The sequence below is a fragment of the Microcaecilia unicolor genome, chromosome 1, assembly GCF_901765095.1.
Source record: "Microcaecilia unicolor chromosome 1, aMicUni1.1, whole genome shotgun sequence".
NCBI classification, from domain to species: domain Eukaryota; kingdom Metazoa; phylum Chordata; class Amphibia; order Gymnophiona; family Siphonopidae; genus Microcaecilia; species Microcaecilia unicolor.
In genome coordinates this window covers 463,892,105-463,908,117 of record NC_044031.1, presented here as the reverse complement: position 1 = coordinate 463,908,117, position 16,013 = coordinate 463,892,105, and the positions used below count along the sequence as shown (strand labels likewise).

The window sequence follows — 16,013 nt, the reverse complement described above, 5'->3', positions numbered from 1 at the left end:
AACAAACTGCTACTGTATCGCAGAATAAAGTTACATTAACTTTTTAGGAATGGTGAATATTTTTTTTTAAGTGCATGATGTTATTCTTTTTTTAGTGGTTTAACTATGGAGTGGGTTGGAGCTAAAAGTTTCTGGCTTGCATTTTCCTGTGTTCTCCCTTTTGTTGTATTTTGTTTATGATGTAAACCACTTTGAATGTTTTGTTCAAAAAAAGTGGTATAAACCTTTACGATGATGATGGTAACCGTTATGTTCTGATGGCTATCTTATGCCTAATCAAATGCTGCTTATACTGTAAGTATACTTATTATGTTTACAGAAACAGGTTACTTATGTATGGTAATTTAATCATACCAGATTGGCTGGGTGTGTCCCAAGGACTGGGTTGCAAACCCCTGCTCTAAAGAATAAGTATGATTACAACTTGCATATAGTTCACAAAATTAAAGTTCTGCTAAGTGTCCTTGTATTGATAATTTTCTGGAACAAAAACATGCAAGACTACACAAATCCCTCAAATTCTGTGTTACCAAAAAGGCATATTGTGTGTCTTTTTGATACTTCAGGAAAATAGACATCACAGACATCTATCATGTCACTGTTCACTTCCATCCTCCTGTTCTCTATGAATTCATAAACTGCAGAATCTTGGCTTCCATCCATTGTATTGCTCGTGCTGCATTTTTGAGTTGATTGTTAAATCACTTCTGCACAAAAATCAACTGAACCATTTGCAAACTAAAGACAACTGATTTTTCATCATAATTGACACCTATAGTGAGTTATCATCTGGCCTAAAGTCATCCAGTTCATCTGTTATACTGATGTCAAGCCACCAGGGGATGATGCATACTTGTGTCCAATCCCAGACTCTATCAGATCAGAATGAAACATATCCTAGACAAGCAGGCATCTTTTTTTTTTTTTTTTTTACTACTGCACCTTGTATTTCAGGCTTGCATTAACCAATCCTTTGTCCCATCCTTGCTCATCCATCCCTTTGGGTGCGCTGCAACAATGACCTCCACCCCCCATGTATACCATACCTTATAGCAGCGCTTTTCTTTTAAAACTAATCACAGGCTTAATTTTTGTGCCATCTGCCTTATGGCTAGGAACTACAGTGAAGTGTGTGCTTTCAAGGCTGTTGGTTCTTACAAAAATGGTTTTCTCCCCCTAGCATAAAACTGTGATTCCCTGGCATACATCATTGGAGCTTTTGAGAGAGATAACAGTTGTGCTTTCTTCGTGTTGTAATTACGTACTTAAAAAAAAAAAAAAAAAAAAGAATCCACTTTTCCTTCTAAAACCTTAGGCAGCTTCTGGGAAATTTTGGTACACTGATGCAGCACAAGCCAATATCTATCCATAAACAAAGTGCACCATCCAACAGGCACACAAAAAGTAGGCCTACAACATCCTTTTCCACAGACAAACCGTCGGTAGAACTAGAGGACACAAATTTAGGTTGCATGGGGACAGACTCAGGAATAACATCAGGAAGTACTTTTCTTTTATTTTCAAGTATTCACAATAAATCAAGAAAAGTCTTGATATGAAAGATACAGGAACATAGGCAATATTAAAGTCATATTACACAAATAAACAAATAATTGAAAATATATTATTTTCCTCCAATCTCTAGTACACAATTTAAGGGAGAAAACAAGGTACAATTCCATGAAATATATATTCCACTAATTAAAGCTAGGAAATAAAAGAGAAACTCAATGTACCACATCTATGATTATGGAGTGGATGATGATTGTACTGCTGGCTGTAGAATGGGAGTTATGGTAGCCCTTGAATCTAAAAAAAATACTTTTTCATAGAGAAGGTGGTAGATGCTTGGAATGCCCTTCTGCAGGAAGTGGTAGAGATGAAAATGGTAGCAGAATTTTTAAAAAATGCATGGAACACACACAAAGGAATTCTGTATGGAAAGAATGGAATCAAACTTAGTAGTGCTTAGATGGCAACTCCAGTAACTGAGAAGCAAAGCCAGAGCCAGGCAAACTTCTATGGTCTGTCCCTGATCATGGATGGGCAGATTTGTATGGGCTGGAGTGCGGCTTTAATGATAGCTCTAGTAGTGGGAGAACAAGACCAGTATCGGGCAGACTTCTATGGTCTGTGCCCTGCAAATGGCAAGGACAAATCAAGATCAAGCATGCATATATAGTTATCACACCATACCTTATACCAGTGGTTCCCAAACCTGGTCCTGGAGGCACCCCAGTCAGTCACTGCATGCATCTCTCTCTCACAAATATTCATTATGCTAAGAGTTTTTATTGGGCAGACTGGATGGACCATACAGATCTTTATCTACTGTCATCTACTATGTTACTATAATGGTTGAGTTATTATATAGTTTTAGTGGTCTTTGATGAATGACTGTTCTTGATACAATGGATCTGTTTTGTCTAAGCTCAAATACCCATTATGCCATGGCCTTCTCCTACTTTGGCATACAGGATGATCACCATACAGCACTTTATTTGTTTTTGGTATCTTAAATAATACAGTTTTCTGTTTTCACCGGTCTCTTATGTTTTTTGAGATACGGCAAACTCATGTGCAGCTGTATCATTGATTTTGGCTTCAGCACATTGTACTATTTTATATTTAAAAACAACATCACACAATGATCATTTCTGCCTATTCTTGGCCACGATACAAACTCAGCCATGAACTGAAGTGCAGCTAAACTATGAACTACAAAGTAGGACTAGCTCCTGCCACTAGGTGGCTAGGTGTCTATCTAGGGCGTTAACATTAAGGGGAGGCCAGCAATGGCAGGAAAGCATAACTCCTCCCTAGTCTTCATCCAGTCTCTCTCCACCCCACTTTCACCAAGCCCAGCATCTCCCCTCCCCTTTAGGGTCCAGCACCTCACCTCCTGTGGCCCCGTCCCCACCTGCAGCCAGCATCTTGTTCCCTGTCCCTTCTTCATGTGGCTGTTATCCCCCATACCTCTTCCAGTGCTCTACAGTTGTTCTGTGCCAGTGCCAAAGCCTTCCTGTACAGGTTACTTCCTGTTCTGTGGCAGAGGGAGCAGCAGGGAGAGAACGAGCGGACTCGGAGCTAACAGGCGCACGGCACCCCCCCCCCCCCAAGCAGGTAAAAACGCACCCGGGGGGGAGGGGCGCATCGGCGATCCGCCCCAGGTGTCAGCCAGGCTAGGAACGCCACTGGGTTGGGAAGAGTTTGTGCATTGAACAAAATTCTGTCAAAATTGCTATATTTGTTTATGGTGCTGCTGAGACAGATACTCAGGAGATTCTTTCAGAAACTCACTAGGAAAGTGTTTAGTTATATCTGGAAGAAAGAGCTCCTTAGAGTGAAAAGTTTTATGTTCTACCAATTACAGGAATATAGAGGGATGGGAGTACCCTGCTTCCAGAAATACTGCAACCTGGAGCTGTGCAGCTTCATATCAGCATGGTTACACCCTCTGGATAAACCATGAGTACAGATGAACAAACAACAGTAGGTGACTGCCCGTTTTGGGCTATCCCATAGCTACCCAAACCGACTCACAGAATGCTTGAGAAAAATGAATGTTTTTAATGCAGGTTCCCTTCTGTGTCTGGATACGGCAGTGCCAAGCTTGGTTTGTCAGCTATTCTCTAAGCACTGGGGTTTACACTGGGAACTTTAGATACAGCCTTTAATAGATGGGCGTCTGCTTCCTTAATACTCCTGGCACAGGTATGGGATGAAGGCACTGTAATCTCTTTTATGGAACTTGCAAAAGAATTTGGACCGATGCCAAAAGATGCCTTTCATTACTATCAAGACTTTATGCAACTCAGGACAAGTGGGGAAGTTGGCTTAAATTGTTTATTGGTTTTGAATATTTTTACTGCTGTAATTGTCTATTGCTCATGTTTGATCTATTCTTACTGTACACCACCTTGAGTGAATTCCTTCAAAAAGGCAGTAAATAAATCCTAATAAATAAATAAAATAAAGACAGCTTTGAAATTGGGGTGTGGCAGAGGAGATATCACTCAATTATATTGTGCGTTACTACGCAAATTTTACAAATTAAACAATGTACAAATCAATGGGAAGCTGACTTGGGACATTCCTACCAACATCCCCAGAGGAAGAAGGCATTTTGATATCTTCTTAAGGTCTCTCTCAAGCAGATTAATAGAAAATGGATGCAAATTTATATATAGATGGTATTACACTCCTCAACGCCATATATAAAGCAGGATCCTCCCATGCTGGCAGCAGTGTGGTGGACAGAGAGACTTCTATCAATTGGGTGGACTTGTTTGAAAGTGAAGGCATATTGGAGAGATATGATGGATATTCTACAGCAGATTACGCAAATAAACTTATCCTACAACAGCAGATTGTTGTTTATTACATTTTAAGCCTTCTGTGGCCTCAGTGCTGACACAGATTTGCCACCCACTTATTTGCAGCTGCTAAATTAACATTAGCACAATACCGGAAACAAAATTGCACACTGACAGAGGAAGAAGTTTTATGTAAACTAGACTTTAATTTGTCTAATGTCAAAAGCTTACAGTACAAAACAATGGACATGTAATGGCCTTTCACAAGATATGGGACCCTTGCACAAAGTGGAGATCTCCACAACTATCTAATACACAAATATCTTTGATGCACTGGTGGAAATGAGAAAAAGTTTTTTTTTTTTCCTATGTTTTTATACGCTTTGTACAAATGACAATAATATGGACAAAGTAAATGTTAAGTGTCACTTTATGATGGATTTAAAACAAAAATATGTAAAAAAAAAAATACAGCACCTAAGGCCACACTTTTTTGATATATCCTTCTGACAGTCTGGCTGAGGATCACATGGGATGGTTTTATGTACTCTACCCCTGATGCTTTCCTATTTGTTGTACCTTAATTAAATTTGTATGTTATAAGTTACTTTGCAGTGGTGTAGCCAGAAGGCAATTTTTGGGTGGGCCAACAGGTTGGATGGGTGGGCACTAGAGTTGCCAACTTTTTTTGAAAGAGAAAAAACAGCAACCTGATGCACCCATGCTCGGTCCCCACCCCACCCCCTGTAACTTCAATGAGGGTTGCAGTGCAGACTTCAGTGGCTGCAGGCCAATTGAGAGCTAAGGGAAGTACAGCAGACTGCACTCTTCAGCCCCATTAAGCCATGGTCCTCCATCACACATATGGTATATAGAAGCCAAACACATTCTGCATCCAGAGAACCTCCTGGCCCTCCACCAACAATGGATACAGTGCAGAGCAAGGACATTTCCCCATAAAACTCACCATACAAAGAAATTTTGGTTTCTAGTGTACTCTCAATAACAGACATATTATAAATTAAAAAAAAATATCTATAAAACAAAAGTCACTCAGAACCTAGGGCAAATCTAACATACTAGCATTAACTTCCAAAACAAAGATCCTACCTATGAAAAGGCAGTGCCTTAAATATTAGAGTGGGGTCCTAAAATACAAATACATTTATCAGGAAAATTGAAAGATCCAAATTACTACAGAATGCTACACAGAAACTTCATGCTAACAGAATACCTCAGTTACACACACAGAACTCATATGCCAAATACAGAATAAGTGCCCACACTCTAGAAACAAATTAAACAGAAACCCCAAGAAAACAGACCTTGCAAGTAGTACAACACCAGAGAAACAAGAAAGAAAGGCATTTCCTCCTGTGCAAAATATAAAGATGGCACATACCAGGGATGGTGTTAGGGGTTGCAACTAGGGCAATTGTGCTTGGTTCCCTGGCCAGAGAAAGACCCAAGCCTGCTGGAAGATGAAGGCGCAGCCTGGAAATGGACTTTGGGGTCCTTTCCTAGACTTCTGCCCTGGACCCCTGCCATGTTTAGCATCAACTCTGGCAAGATGTACATTCCAAAACAAACATATTATATTCACAACATTTATTATTTAGATTTTGCTCACACCTTTTTCAGTAGTAGCTCAAGGTGAGTTACATTCAGGTACACTGGATATTTCTCTGTCCCAGGAGGGCTCACAATCTAAGTTTGTACCTGAGGCAATGGAGGGTTAAGTGACTTGCCCAAGATCACAAGGAGCAGCAGTGGGGTTTGAACCGGCCACCTCTAACCACTAGGCCACTCCTCCACTCCACATAAAATAATTTTTGTACCTTTTTATTGGTCATTTTATTTTTCAAATCATATTGGTCCCAGTCTCTGGTTTCTGCTTCCCTCTCTTTTCTCTTAACTCACTTGCCAGGGTCTCTTGTCTATCTGACATTTCTTCTTTCTCCATATCCATCATCCATCTCCCATCTCTGTTTTCCTATATTTCCTTGTCCAATATCTCCCCTGTGTTCATATCCCCTCATCCATCATCATTCTTCTGTGCACCAATGCACCCCATGCCTAGCATCTCTCTTCTGTGTTCCTATTCTCCCCCTTGTCTGGCTTCTGTGTCAATATACCTCCTTCTCCAGTGTCCAGCATTGTATCTTTACTCCATATCCCACTCCCCACCTTGCAAGGCATTGCCCCTCTGTGTCCATATGCCATCCCCATACAGCATTTCACATTTGTGACCCTGCCCCCATCCTCCCACCTAATGCACATCATCTCCCTTCTGTATCTGTACACCTCCCTATGTCCCCCCTTTCTTCCTCCTCCACACCAAAGTGTCTCCCTCCTCTCTGACCCCACCCCAACCAGCCTTTCTTCCTCTCTCTTCCGTTCCCCATACGCATCTGGCTCTTTCTCCCACTGTGGATTAAACATTTGACGCCCTCTTCCTTTATCCCCTTGTCCAACATCTCTCTCCCTTCCCTCTAACTCCTCCCACTCCCACAGGTCCAGCACCTTTCCCCCTTCGCTCCAGCCCTCCTTGCAGGTCCACATCTCTCTCCTTCCCCTTCAGCCATCCTCTGCATATCCAGCAATCCAGCACCTCCCTTTCATCCAGCCCCCCTCCACATATCCAGCAACTCTCCCCTTCACGTCAACCTTCTGCATATCCAGCACATATCCCCTTTCCCTCCAATCCCCCCTGCATATCCAGCACCTCTTCCCTTCCCTCCAACCCCCCCTACAAATCCAGCACCTCTCTCCCTTCCCTCCAATCTCCCAACCTCCCCCCTTGCAAGTCCAGTACCTTTCTCCCTTCCCTCCAGCCCCCTGCCCTTCGCAAATCCAGCACATTTCCCTTCAGCCCCCTACAGGGAAAGCACCCCACTGTCTTCCTCACCCTCTCCCATCTCCGTCGCAGCACTTGCATTTAATGCTATCGGCACTGCCAGTGGCAGCAACTCACAAATGCGGCGTCCAGCTCCTGCACCTCAGTCTCCCACTCCCGCGGCAGCGCTAGCACTTTGCTATCAGCGCTGCCTGGCAGCAACTCACAGACGCAGCATTGACGTCCTGCTCAAGGACCTTCTCTCTGCCACGTCCCGCTCTACATAAACAGATGCTGGTGCCGTGTCTGAGTTGCTGCCAGGCAGCACCGATAGCAAAGTGCAAGCGTTGTGGCGGGAGAGGGTGAGGATTGGAAGCGTTGTGGTGGGAGAGGGTGAGGATTGGAAGACATGGAGGTGTTGGAACTGCAGAAGGGACTGCGCTTCTGGGTGGGCCTGAGGCAAAACTGGGTGAGCAGAACTTCCCTGCTGCTTTGATACTCGTTTGAACGGTAGTTAAGCAATCAATACAAACAATACAACTAGTTCAAAACAGGAAAATGGCTTTTGCTGGCCAACCAGAGCCAAGGATGCTGTGGAGACAACATTCAAAGTTCTACGTGGCAGTAGTTTCACCATCACACCAGCAGTGATGTCTTTAAGCCAGACTTCGGATGCAAATGCAGTGGGTTTCTGAATAAGCAGTGGTTTATAGACCCCACAAAGGATGAGTTAGATTAAGAGAAGCATTTTCATCAAATGGGAAAATAACCCTAGACAGTTGTGAATTAAGGCTCATGTGCTGTAGCATAAAAAAGATTCAAGATTTCTATTCAACTGGAGGCCCAAAAGCAGGAGGAATCTGTAGAGTGATTTATGTAGTCAATACCTATACCTGAAGTGTTCATGTAATACTAAAGTCTGTCTTTACCGACTAAATAATTAAAAAACATAAAAATTTAGATTACCATATAAGACAATGCAATAAAATACCACACTGAACTGGATACCCCTTTGTCTTAAAGAAAAAAATTATCCTAACATATGTTCTTATGAAATGCCACTTAGCATGTAAATTGAAAACCACAACACAGAACTTCCTGCTCTCAATAATAATGAAGCAAAGTGAACTGGCAACCGCATGCATCTCAATAATAGGAAGGAGGAGGGGCAGGGGAGCAATCAGGATAATGTGGAAACCTGAAGGTTGTATGGAAGCAGTTGGAAACATAATGCAAAATACTGCATTGTAGGAGTTATTTTTCTATAAAACACACATTTTTGAAAAGAGTAGATGAAAAAATGTTCCACTCTTTGCAAATTTAGTATTTTATATTAGCAGCATCACTAGACTATCAGAAGCATCTAGTGGCCCATTTTACCTGAATATGCTCTGTAAGGAGGAATTAATCTTTCTCCCCAATTTTCACTTGTGTGTCCTGGATCTGAATCTAGAGGACAGAAAAAATGGGAAGAAGGAAAAGAGAAACAGAAGGAAGTAAAGCATACAGAACAGTTAATAGCACTAACAGAAGTGAAAAAATGGGGAAGCATGCACTGCATGGTTCATGGAATTCTTTCCAACCACTCTGTATGGGTATGTTTATGTTTGTGCATGTATTTAACGGTGTCATCTTTTCTATCTCTCTGGAGGAGAGAGAAAAAGCGAATAATAGAATGGAGCTGTACCCCCCCAACATTGTTGGTTTGAAAAAAAAAAATGAAAAAAAGTATGATAATATATTTAACCACTAGATGTCACTGTCAAAATTTCATAGGAAAAAACAAACACAGGATACCACTGTTCCAAGGAAACAGCTATTCCTGTGTTTTTCTACCACTAGGCTGCCATAAACCCAGCAACCAGTAGCAAAGTAAATGGTTGACTCATGTTTTAGATAGCAGCCATTAAAACATTTGGTTTAGACTGAATAGAATTTATCAAACATAAATGACAAGTGACCGACTCACCCGCAAATGCGCAGTAGAGACTTCCCTCTCTATCCCGCCCTCGCGTCAAGACGTGATGACGTCAGAGGGCGGAACAGAGAGGGAAACGGCCGTTGCAATTGGAGCCAGTGGAGACGAAGGAACATCGCTGGCGCACCAAACTCCACCCCTCCATCCCCGACGTTGTCGCCGCCGCTGCCGCACCCCTCCCCCTCCGTATCGGGCCCCCTGCACTGACATGACAGCGCCTCTCACCTCCGTGTGGAAGCGCTGCAGGCAGTAGCACAGCGATCTGCTGCTGCCTGCAGCGCTTTCACATGGAGGTGAGAGGCGCTCTCATGTCAGTGCAGGGGGCCCGGCACGGAGCGGGGAGGGAGCGGCGGCGAGGAGGGTAGCTGGACATGGGGAGAGAGCAGGGCAGAAAGGAGAGTTGCTGGTCATGGGGGGAGGGCAGGGGAGAGAGCAGGGTGGGGGGGAGGCCAAGGGAAAGTGGAGGGTTGCTGGATATGGGGGGAGGGCAGGGGAGAGAGGAGGGTCGGTGGACAGGATGAGGCCAGGGGAGACAGGAGGGCTGCAGGACATGGGGGGAGGGCAGGGGAGAGAGCAGGGTTGATGGACATGGGGGGAGGGCATGGGAGAGAGCAGGGTTGGTGGACAGGGGGAGGCCACAGGAAAACAAAAAACTAGCCCGTTGTTACGGGCTTAACGGCTAGTAACAAAGAAAACCAAGTTACTCACCTATATTAGGTGCTCTTCACGGACAGTAGGATACAAGACCTCACAACTGAAGAATATCACAAATGGAGCTTGTGTGAATAAGCCTATCCAACTCGGTTAAAACTTCTAAAAGCATTTGCGAGGCATTACCACTCATGTACCTGACTTCTCGCCTTGTGCCGTCATGCAGTGCTGGGCTCCCGGCAGCGATCGGATGCGTAGTGGCTAAAAGAATAAACCGAATCAGTTATCTGATGCTAGGGTCCAACTTGGGGGTCAGAACTGAAGAAAAAGATCTAGGTGTCGTTGTAGATAATACGCTGAAATCTTTTGCTCAGTGTGTGGCGGCAGCCAAAAAAGCAAACATGATGCTAGGAATTATTAGGAAAGGGATGGTAAATAAACCGAAAATACTATAATGCCTCTATCGCTCCATGGTGCGACAGTACCTTGAGTAATGCGTTCAGTTCTGATTGCCGTATCTCATAAAGCAAAGATACTTACTTGTAGAAGGTATTCTCAGAGGACAGCAGGATGATCGTTCTCACAAGTTGGTCGACAATCCGCATTGGCCTGGGAACCGACATTATGCATAGCAAAAAAGTTTGCTACAGTCTTCTAAACCACTCTGCATGCCTGACCGCACATGTGCAGAGTGCCTTCCCGCCCGCAGTTGAGTAAAAAGCAAAAGGAGAGAATGGAAGACAACACCAAGGGGAGGTGGGCGGGATTGTGAGAATGATCAGCCTGCTGTCCTCGGAGAATACCTGCTACAGGTAAGTATCTTTGCTTTCTCCGAGGACAAACAGGTGACATCATTCTCACAAGTGGGGTATCCCTAGCATCCAGGCTCACTCAAAATAACCCCCAAAAAACAATGATTAACTGGGCCTTGCAACGGCGAGGATGTAATGTAGATTAACCTGAAACTATATACAAACTAGCTGAGAGTGCAGCCTGGAACAGAATAAAACAGGCCTAGGAGGGTGGAGTTGGATTCTATACCCCAAACAGATTCTGCAACACTGACTGTCCAAACCGAGTGTCGCGTCGGATATCCTGCTCAAAGCAGTAATGTGATGTGAATGTGTGGACTGAAGACCACATCGCAGAACTGCAAATCTCTTCAATGGATGCTGATTTCAAGTGGGCCACTGACGCAGCCATGGCTCTGACATTAATTATGAGTCGTGACGTGGCCCTCTAGAGTCAGCCCAACTTGGGCATAAGCAAAGGAAATGCAATCTGCTAGACAACTGGAAATGGAGCTTTTACCGATGGCGGCTCCCCTCCTGTTGGGATCAAAGGAAACAAACAATTGGGTGGACTGTCTGAAGGGCCTCATCCGCGCCATATAAAAGGCCAATGTACTCTTGCAGTTCAAGGTGTGCAAGCTGCTTTCACCAGGGTGGGCATGTGGATGGGGAAAAATTGTTGGCAAGTCAATCGACTGGTTCAGATGGAACTCCGACACCACCTTCGGCAGGAACTTAGGGTGCATGCGGAGGACTACTCTATTGTGATGAAACTTAGTTTAAAGTGCATCCACTACTAAGGCCTGAAGCTCACTGACCCTACGAGCTGAAGTAACAGCGATCAAGAAAACAACTTTCCAGGTCAAGTACTTCAGAAGGCAGGAATTCAATGGCTCAAAAGGAGCTTTTATCAGCTGGGTGAGAACGACGTTGAGATCCCATTACACTGGTGGAGGTTTGACAGGGGGCTTTGACAAAAGCAAACCTCTCATGAAACAACTAAAGGCTGTCCAGAGATAGGCTTACCTTCTACATGCTGATAAGCACTGATTGTACTAAGGTGAACCCTTATGGAGTTGGTCTTGAGACTAGACTGACAACTGTAGAAAGTATTCAAGCAGCAGGGGTCTTGAGCAAAAGCTGTTGATGAGAATGAGCGTGCTGGGACTGAGCCTGAGCAGGCTGGCGAGACATTGGAGTGGAGACAGTCTCCATTCAGGTGGAGGAGAGAGTTCAGAGGGAATCCCATAGGAATCATCTGAGAAGTACCTGGGATCTTCCTCTGACCCCCAAGAGCGTTCCTCTTCAGTGTCAGCGAGCACATCCTTCAGTGACTTTCGAGACCGAACCCGCCTTAATGCTGAAGACCCATGGTCTCGAGGGCTATGTTGAGGGGCCAACTCCCGCATGGACTGCGGTGAAACTTCCTCCATTGACGGGAAACTGGCCTGGGTGGTAGCTGACACTGGAGCCACAAGCGGCGCCGAAGTCATATACTACATCGCGGGTGGAGAGCCAGACATAGCTACAGCAGATGGCATGGTAGGCGGAAGCACCCCCGACACTGATGAAACGTGTCCTTCCAGAAGCTCTGGAAGCAAGGCCCAGATCCACTTGTCTAGAGCCGCCATCGGAAAAGGCTGTGGGGCTGGTGGAACAGCCAGTTGCAGAACTGCCTGGGGCTTGGGAGCAGGAACTTCACTGCTGGGAGACCGATGCGCCGGCACCTCTTGGAGGGGGAACTGTCCTCCCGGCGACGATGCTTCTCAGGTGCCGAATCTCTCAGTGCTCCGGAGCTCCCAGCACAATGCATCGATGGAGAACGGTGGCAGTGCTTCTTAGCCTTTGTTCAATGCACCTTACCTAGACTGCTCGGTGCCAACGAGGACAACGTCAAATCCCCACGTCGCCTCGAGGTTGGGTCAGACGATGGATGGTCCCGACAATGGACGGTCCCGGGGGGCCTGCATAGCAGGAGGCCTCGAGGCAGGTGGAGACCCACTCAATGCCTTGCTGCCCCGAGTGAGTCTTAGCCTCTCAACAGCCTCCACTCCCGATGTCGCCGACCTCGATGCCGATGCAGACGTCAAAGGACCGGACCGAACCCCAAAAGGTTTCTCTCGTTGGGCTTCTTGAGCAAGTTGAGTCCTTTTCTTCATGCGAACACAAAGGGCACAAACGAGCTGGGCTATGGTTGGGCCCAAGGCATAAATCGGAAGATGGACATCCAAATCGGTATAATTGAAAGCCGATTTTGGATGTCCCCAACTGCTTTCTGTCACAGGGACAGCTAAAGTTCAAGGGGGCGTATCGGAGGCGGGACTTGGGCGTGCCTAACACTTGGACGTCCTCGACCCATAACTGAAAGAAACAAGGACCTACCTGACGAACACTTGGATGACTTTACCTGGTCGTGTTTTTCTTACGACCAAGGCACAAAAAGGTGCCCGAAATGGCCAGATGACCACCGGAGAGAATTGGGGATGACCTCCCTTTACTCACCCAGTGGTCACTTACCCCCTCCCACCCTCAAAAAATATCTTTCAAAATATTGATTGCCAGCCTCAGATGTCATACTCGGCTCCATCACAGCAGTATTCAGGTCCCTGGAGCAGTTTTAGTGGGTGCAGTGCACTTCAGGCAGGCGGACCCAGGCCCCCCCCCCCCCACCTATTACGTTTGTGGAAGAAACAGCAAGCCCTCCAAAGCCCACCAGAAACTCACTGCACCCACATCTAGGTGCCCCCCTTCACCCATAAGGGGTATGGTAGTGGTGTACAGTTGTGGGCAGTGGGTTTTGGGGGGGCTCAGCACACAGGGTAAGGGAGCTATGTACCTGGAAGCAATTTATGAAGTCCACTGCAGTGCCCCCTAGGGTGCCCGGTTGGTGTCCTGGCATGTCAGGAGGACCAGTGCACTAGAAATGTTGGTTCCTCCCACAGCCAAATGGATTGCATTTGGTCGTTTCTGACATGGACGTCCTTGGTTTCGATTATCGCCAAAAATCAGAAACAACCAAGTCTAGGGACGACCCTGACCGTATTATCGAAACGAAAGATGGATGTCCATCTTGTTTCGAAAATACTGGTTTCCCCGCCCCTAGATCGGGACGTTTTGCGAGGACGTCCTCATCAAAACTTGGCCGTCCCTTTCGAAAATGCCCCTCAAAGGCTCATTCCTGGGTGAAAACAGAGCAACAGAAAAACCTGCCGCTCCCTACGTGGAAAAAACCGAACTGAGCACGGTCCTGCGGTGGGCGGGAATGCATTCTGCACATGCGCAGTCGGTCGCACAGTGTGCTTTAGAAGACTCTAGCAAACTTTTTTGATATGGCCATTGTGGATTGTTGACCCACTTGTAAGAATTATTCAGCCTGCTTGTCCTCGGAGAAAAAGATATATCGGAATTAGAAAATGTTCAAAGAAGAGCAACCAAAATGATAAAGAGGATGGAACTCCTCTCCTTTGAGGAAAGGCTAAAGAGGTTTGGGCTCTTCAGCTTGGAAAAGAGAAGAATGAGGGGGGATATGACCGAGGTCTACAAAATCCTCAGTGGTGTAGCAGGAGTAGAAGTAAATCAATTTTTTAATCGTTCCAATGTACACAAACTAGGGGACACTCATGGAAGGTACATGGAAGTACTTATAACACAAATAGAAGGAAATATTTTTTCATTCAACAAATATTTGGAACTCTGTGCCAGAGGATGTGGTAACAGCGGTTAGCATATGTGGGTTTAAAAAAAGGTTTAGACAAGTTTCTGGAGGAAAAGTCCTTAGTTTGCTATTGAGACAGACATGGGGAAGCAACTACTTGCCCTAGGATTGGTAGCATGGAATGTTGCTACTAATTGGATTTCTGCAAGGTACCTGTGAACTGGCTTGGCCACTGTTTGGAAACAGGATAGTGGGCTAGATGGAGCATTGGTCTGACCCAGTATGGCTACTCATGTTCTTATGAAAAAAGTTTATTTTAAGAGACAACACAGGTATGTGAGGACTTGTATCCGGCTGTCTAGGGAACATCTGCTACAGGTAAATAACTATTTTCTTCAGAGCCAAACAAGATATCAAGTGCTCAGTTGGGATTCTAGTTATAGGCTGCCTCCAACAGAAAAAGGGAAAAATCAGAGGCACAGCCAACGGGCAAACACAAAAATTTGCTTTTTTATTTTTATTTAATGGCAAATCATTTCTAGTTTTGAATCTTTTCTTTAAATTTGAGAGCAGCCAGAAAAAAAAAAATCAAGAAAATGCGCATTATGGTGAATGAGCTCAGATTCTGGAGAATAAACTGGCCAAACCTACCACTATGCCGGGAATCCCTTTTTAAAACAGTGAGATGTGAATGTACTGAATCTCCTCCATAGGGACAGACCATAAGTTGTCTACCATAGCTCTGACATTATGAACCCAACATAACACTAACATTGGTTTCCCTCCGAGGTCTCAATTGATGAATCGCCGGAAGGGAGAGCATGAGATTTGAGAAACAGCTACAGAATCTTATCAATCAGTTTCACAGAACCATCATGCCATGGAAAGATTCAAGCCAGCTTCTCATCAATTTTCCTGTCAAGCTCCACCTTGAAGGCTATTGAGGCCAGCAATAAAGAGTGCAATAGGAGAGGCCATGTTCTTCTCGATCACTTGAGTGCATCAATGGCCTGGTCCAGAGTCCTTGGAGACTAGCACAGTACATCTGATATGGAGGAGGTTGAGCAGACCTTTGACTGGGGGCACCTTTAGAATATGGTAGCCAGCAGTACCTTGGAGCTAGACATTGTGCTCCAACAAGGTTCTATGTTGATATTTCTGGGTCTCTGCTCGACAGTGTGGCTTTAGAGCCAAGACGATGACAAATCCTTCCTCCTCTTTGGGTGTGAACTGGCTGATGTCCATCTCTTCCGGCCTCAACTGATACTTTATGTCAAGGGAGACTGATGCTCTCTTGATGTGGATGCATCTAATGCAATTCCATGACTTCTTGAGCCAGATGTCTCATGCTGATAAGACCAGATGTTAAAAATGTTGAAAATCTTTGCATGCTGCTCTTCATGATAATGAGTTTCTCTTAGTTAACTATGAACACAAAGCACAAAATTCACAACTGGGCCAAGGCACTGCACGCACCATTTCTGGATTTGGATCATATGCATATTTCTTAATATTATTTGCCTAAACAAGTGACACAGGTTGCTCAAGGGGAAGGTGAATCAGAGGTGCTATCTGTTGAAGATTCCTTTAATTTGCCTATGTTTCTTGAAATGTCTCAGGACAACATCTCTGAACGTGCAACCCTTTTGGTAATTTAAATTTAAAAAGCGGGGAACCAAACATGTTCAACTTTGGCTCAGGTGAAAATCCTCCTTAAGATAATAAAAGCTTCTTGGAAGAACCAGGAAGAATTGAGCTTATTATGCAAATTTGAATATAATAATTC

At 44.9% G+C, this 16,013-nt stretch overlaps 1 protein-coding gene across 3 annotated transcripts in view; it reads right to left on the bottom strand.

The window, feature by feature from the left end:
* Positions 1-16,013, bottom strand: part of ANKRD12 (ankyrin repeat domain 12) — a 246,148-nt gene that overhangs the window by 142,883 nt on the left and 87,252 nt on the right. Inside the window, exon 4 of one of the 3 annotated variants that reach the window (XM_030213385.1) lies at positions 8,533-8,601. The exons of the other annotated variants lie outside the window; for them this stretch is intronic. Within the exon in view, the coding sequence (XP_030069245.1) occupies positions 8,533-8,601 (69 nt within the window). The remainder of the gene's footprint in view (positions 1-8,532; positions 8,602-16,013) is intronic. 3 annotated transcript variants of the gene reach the window in all.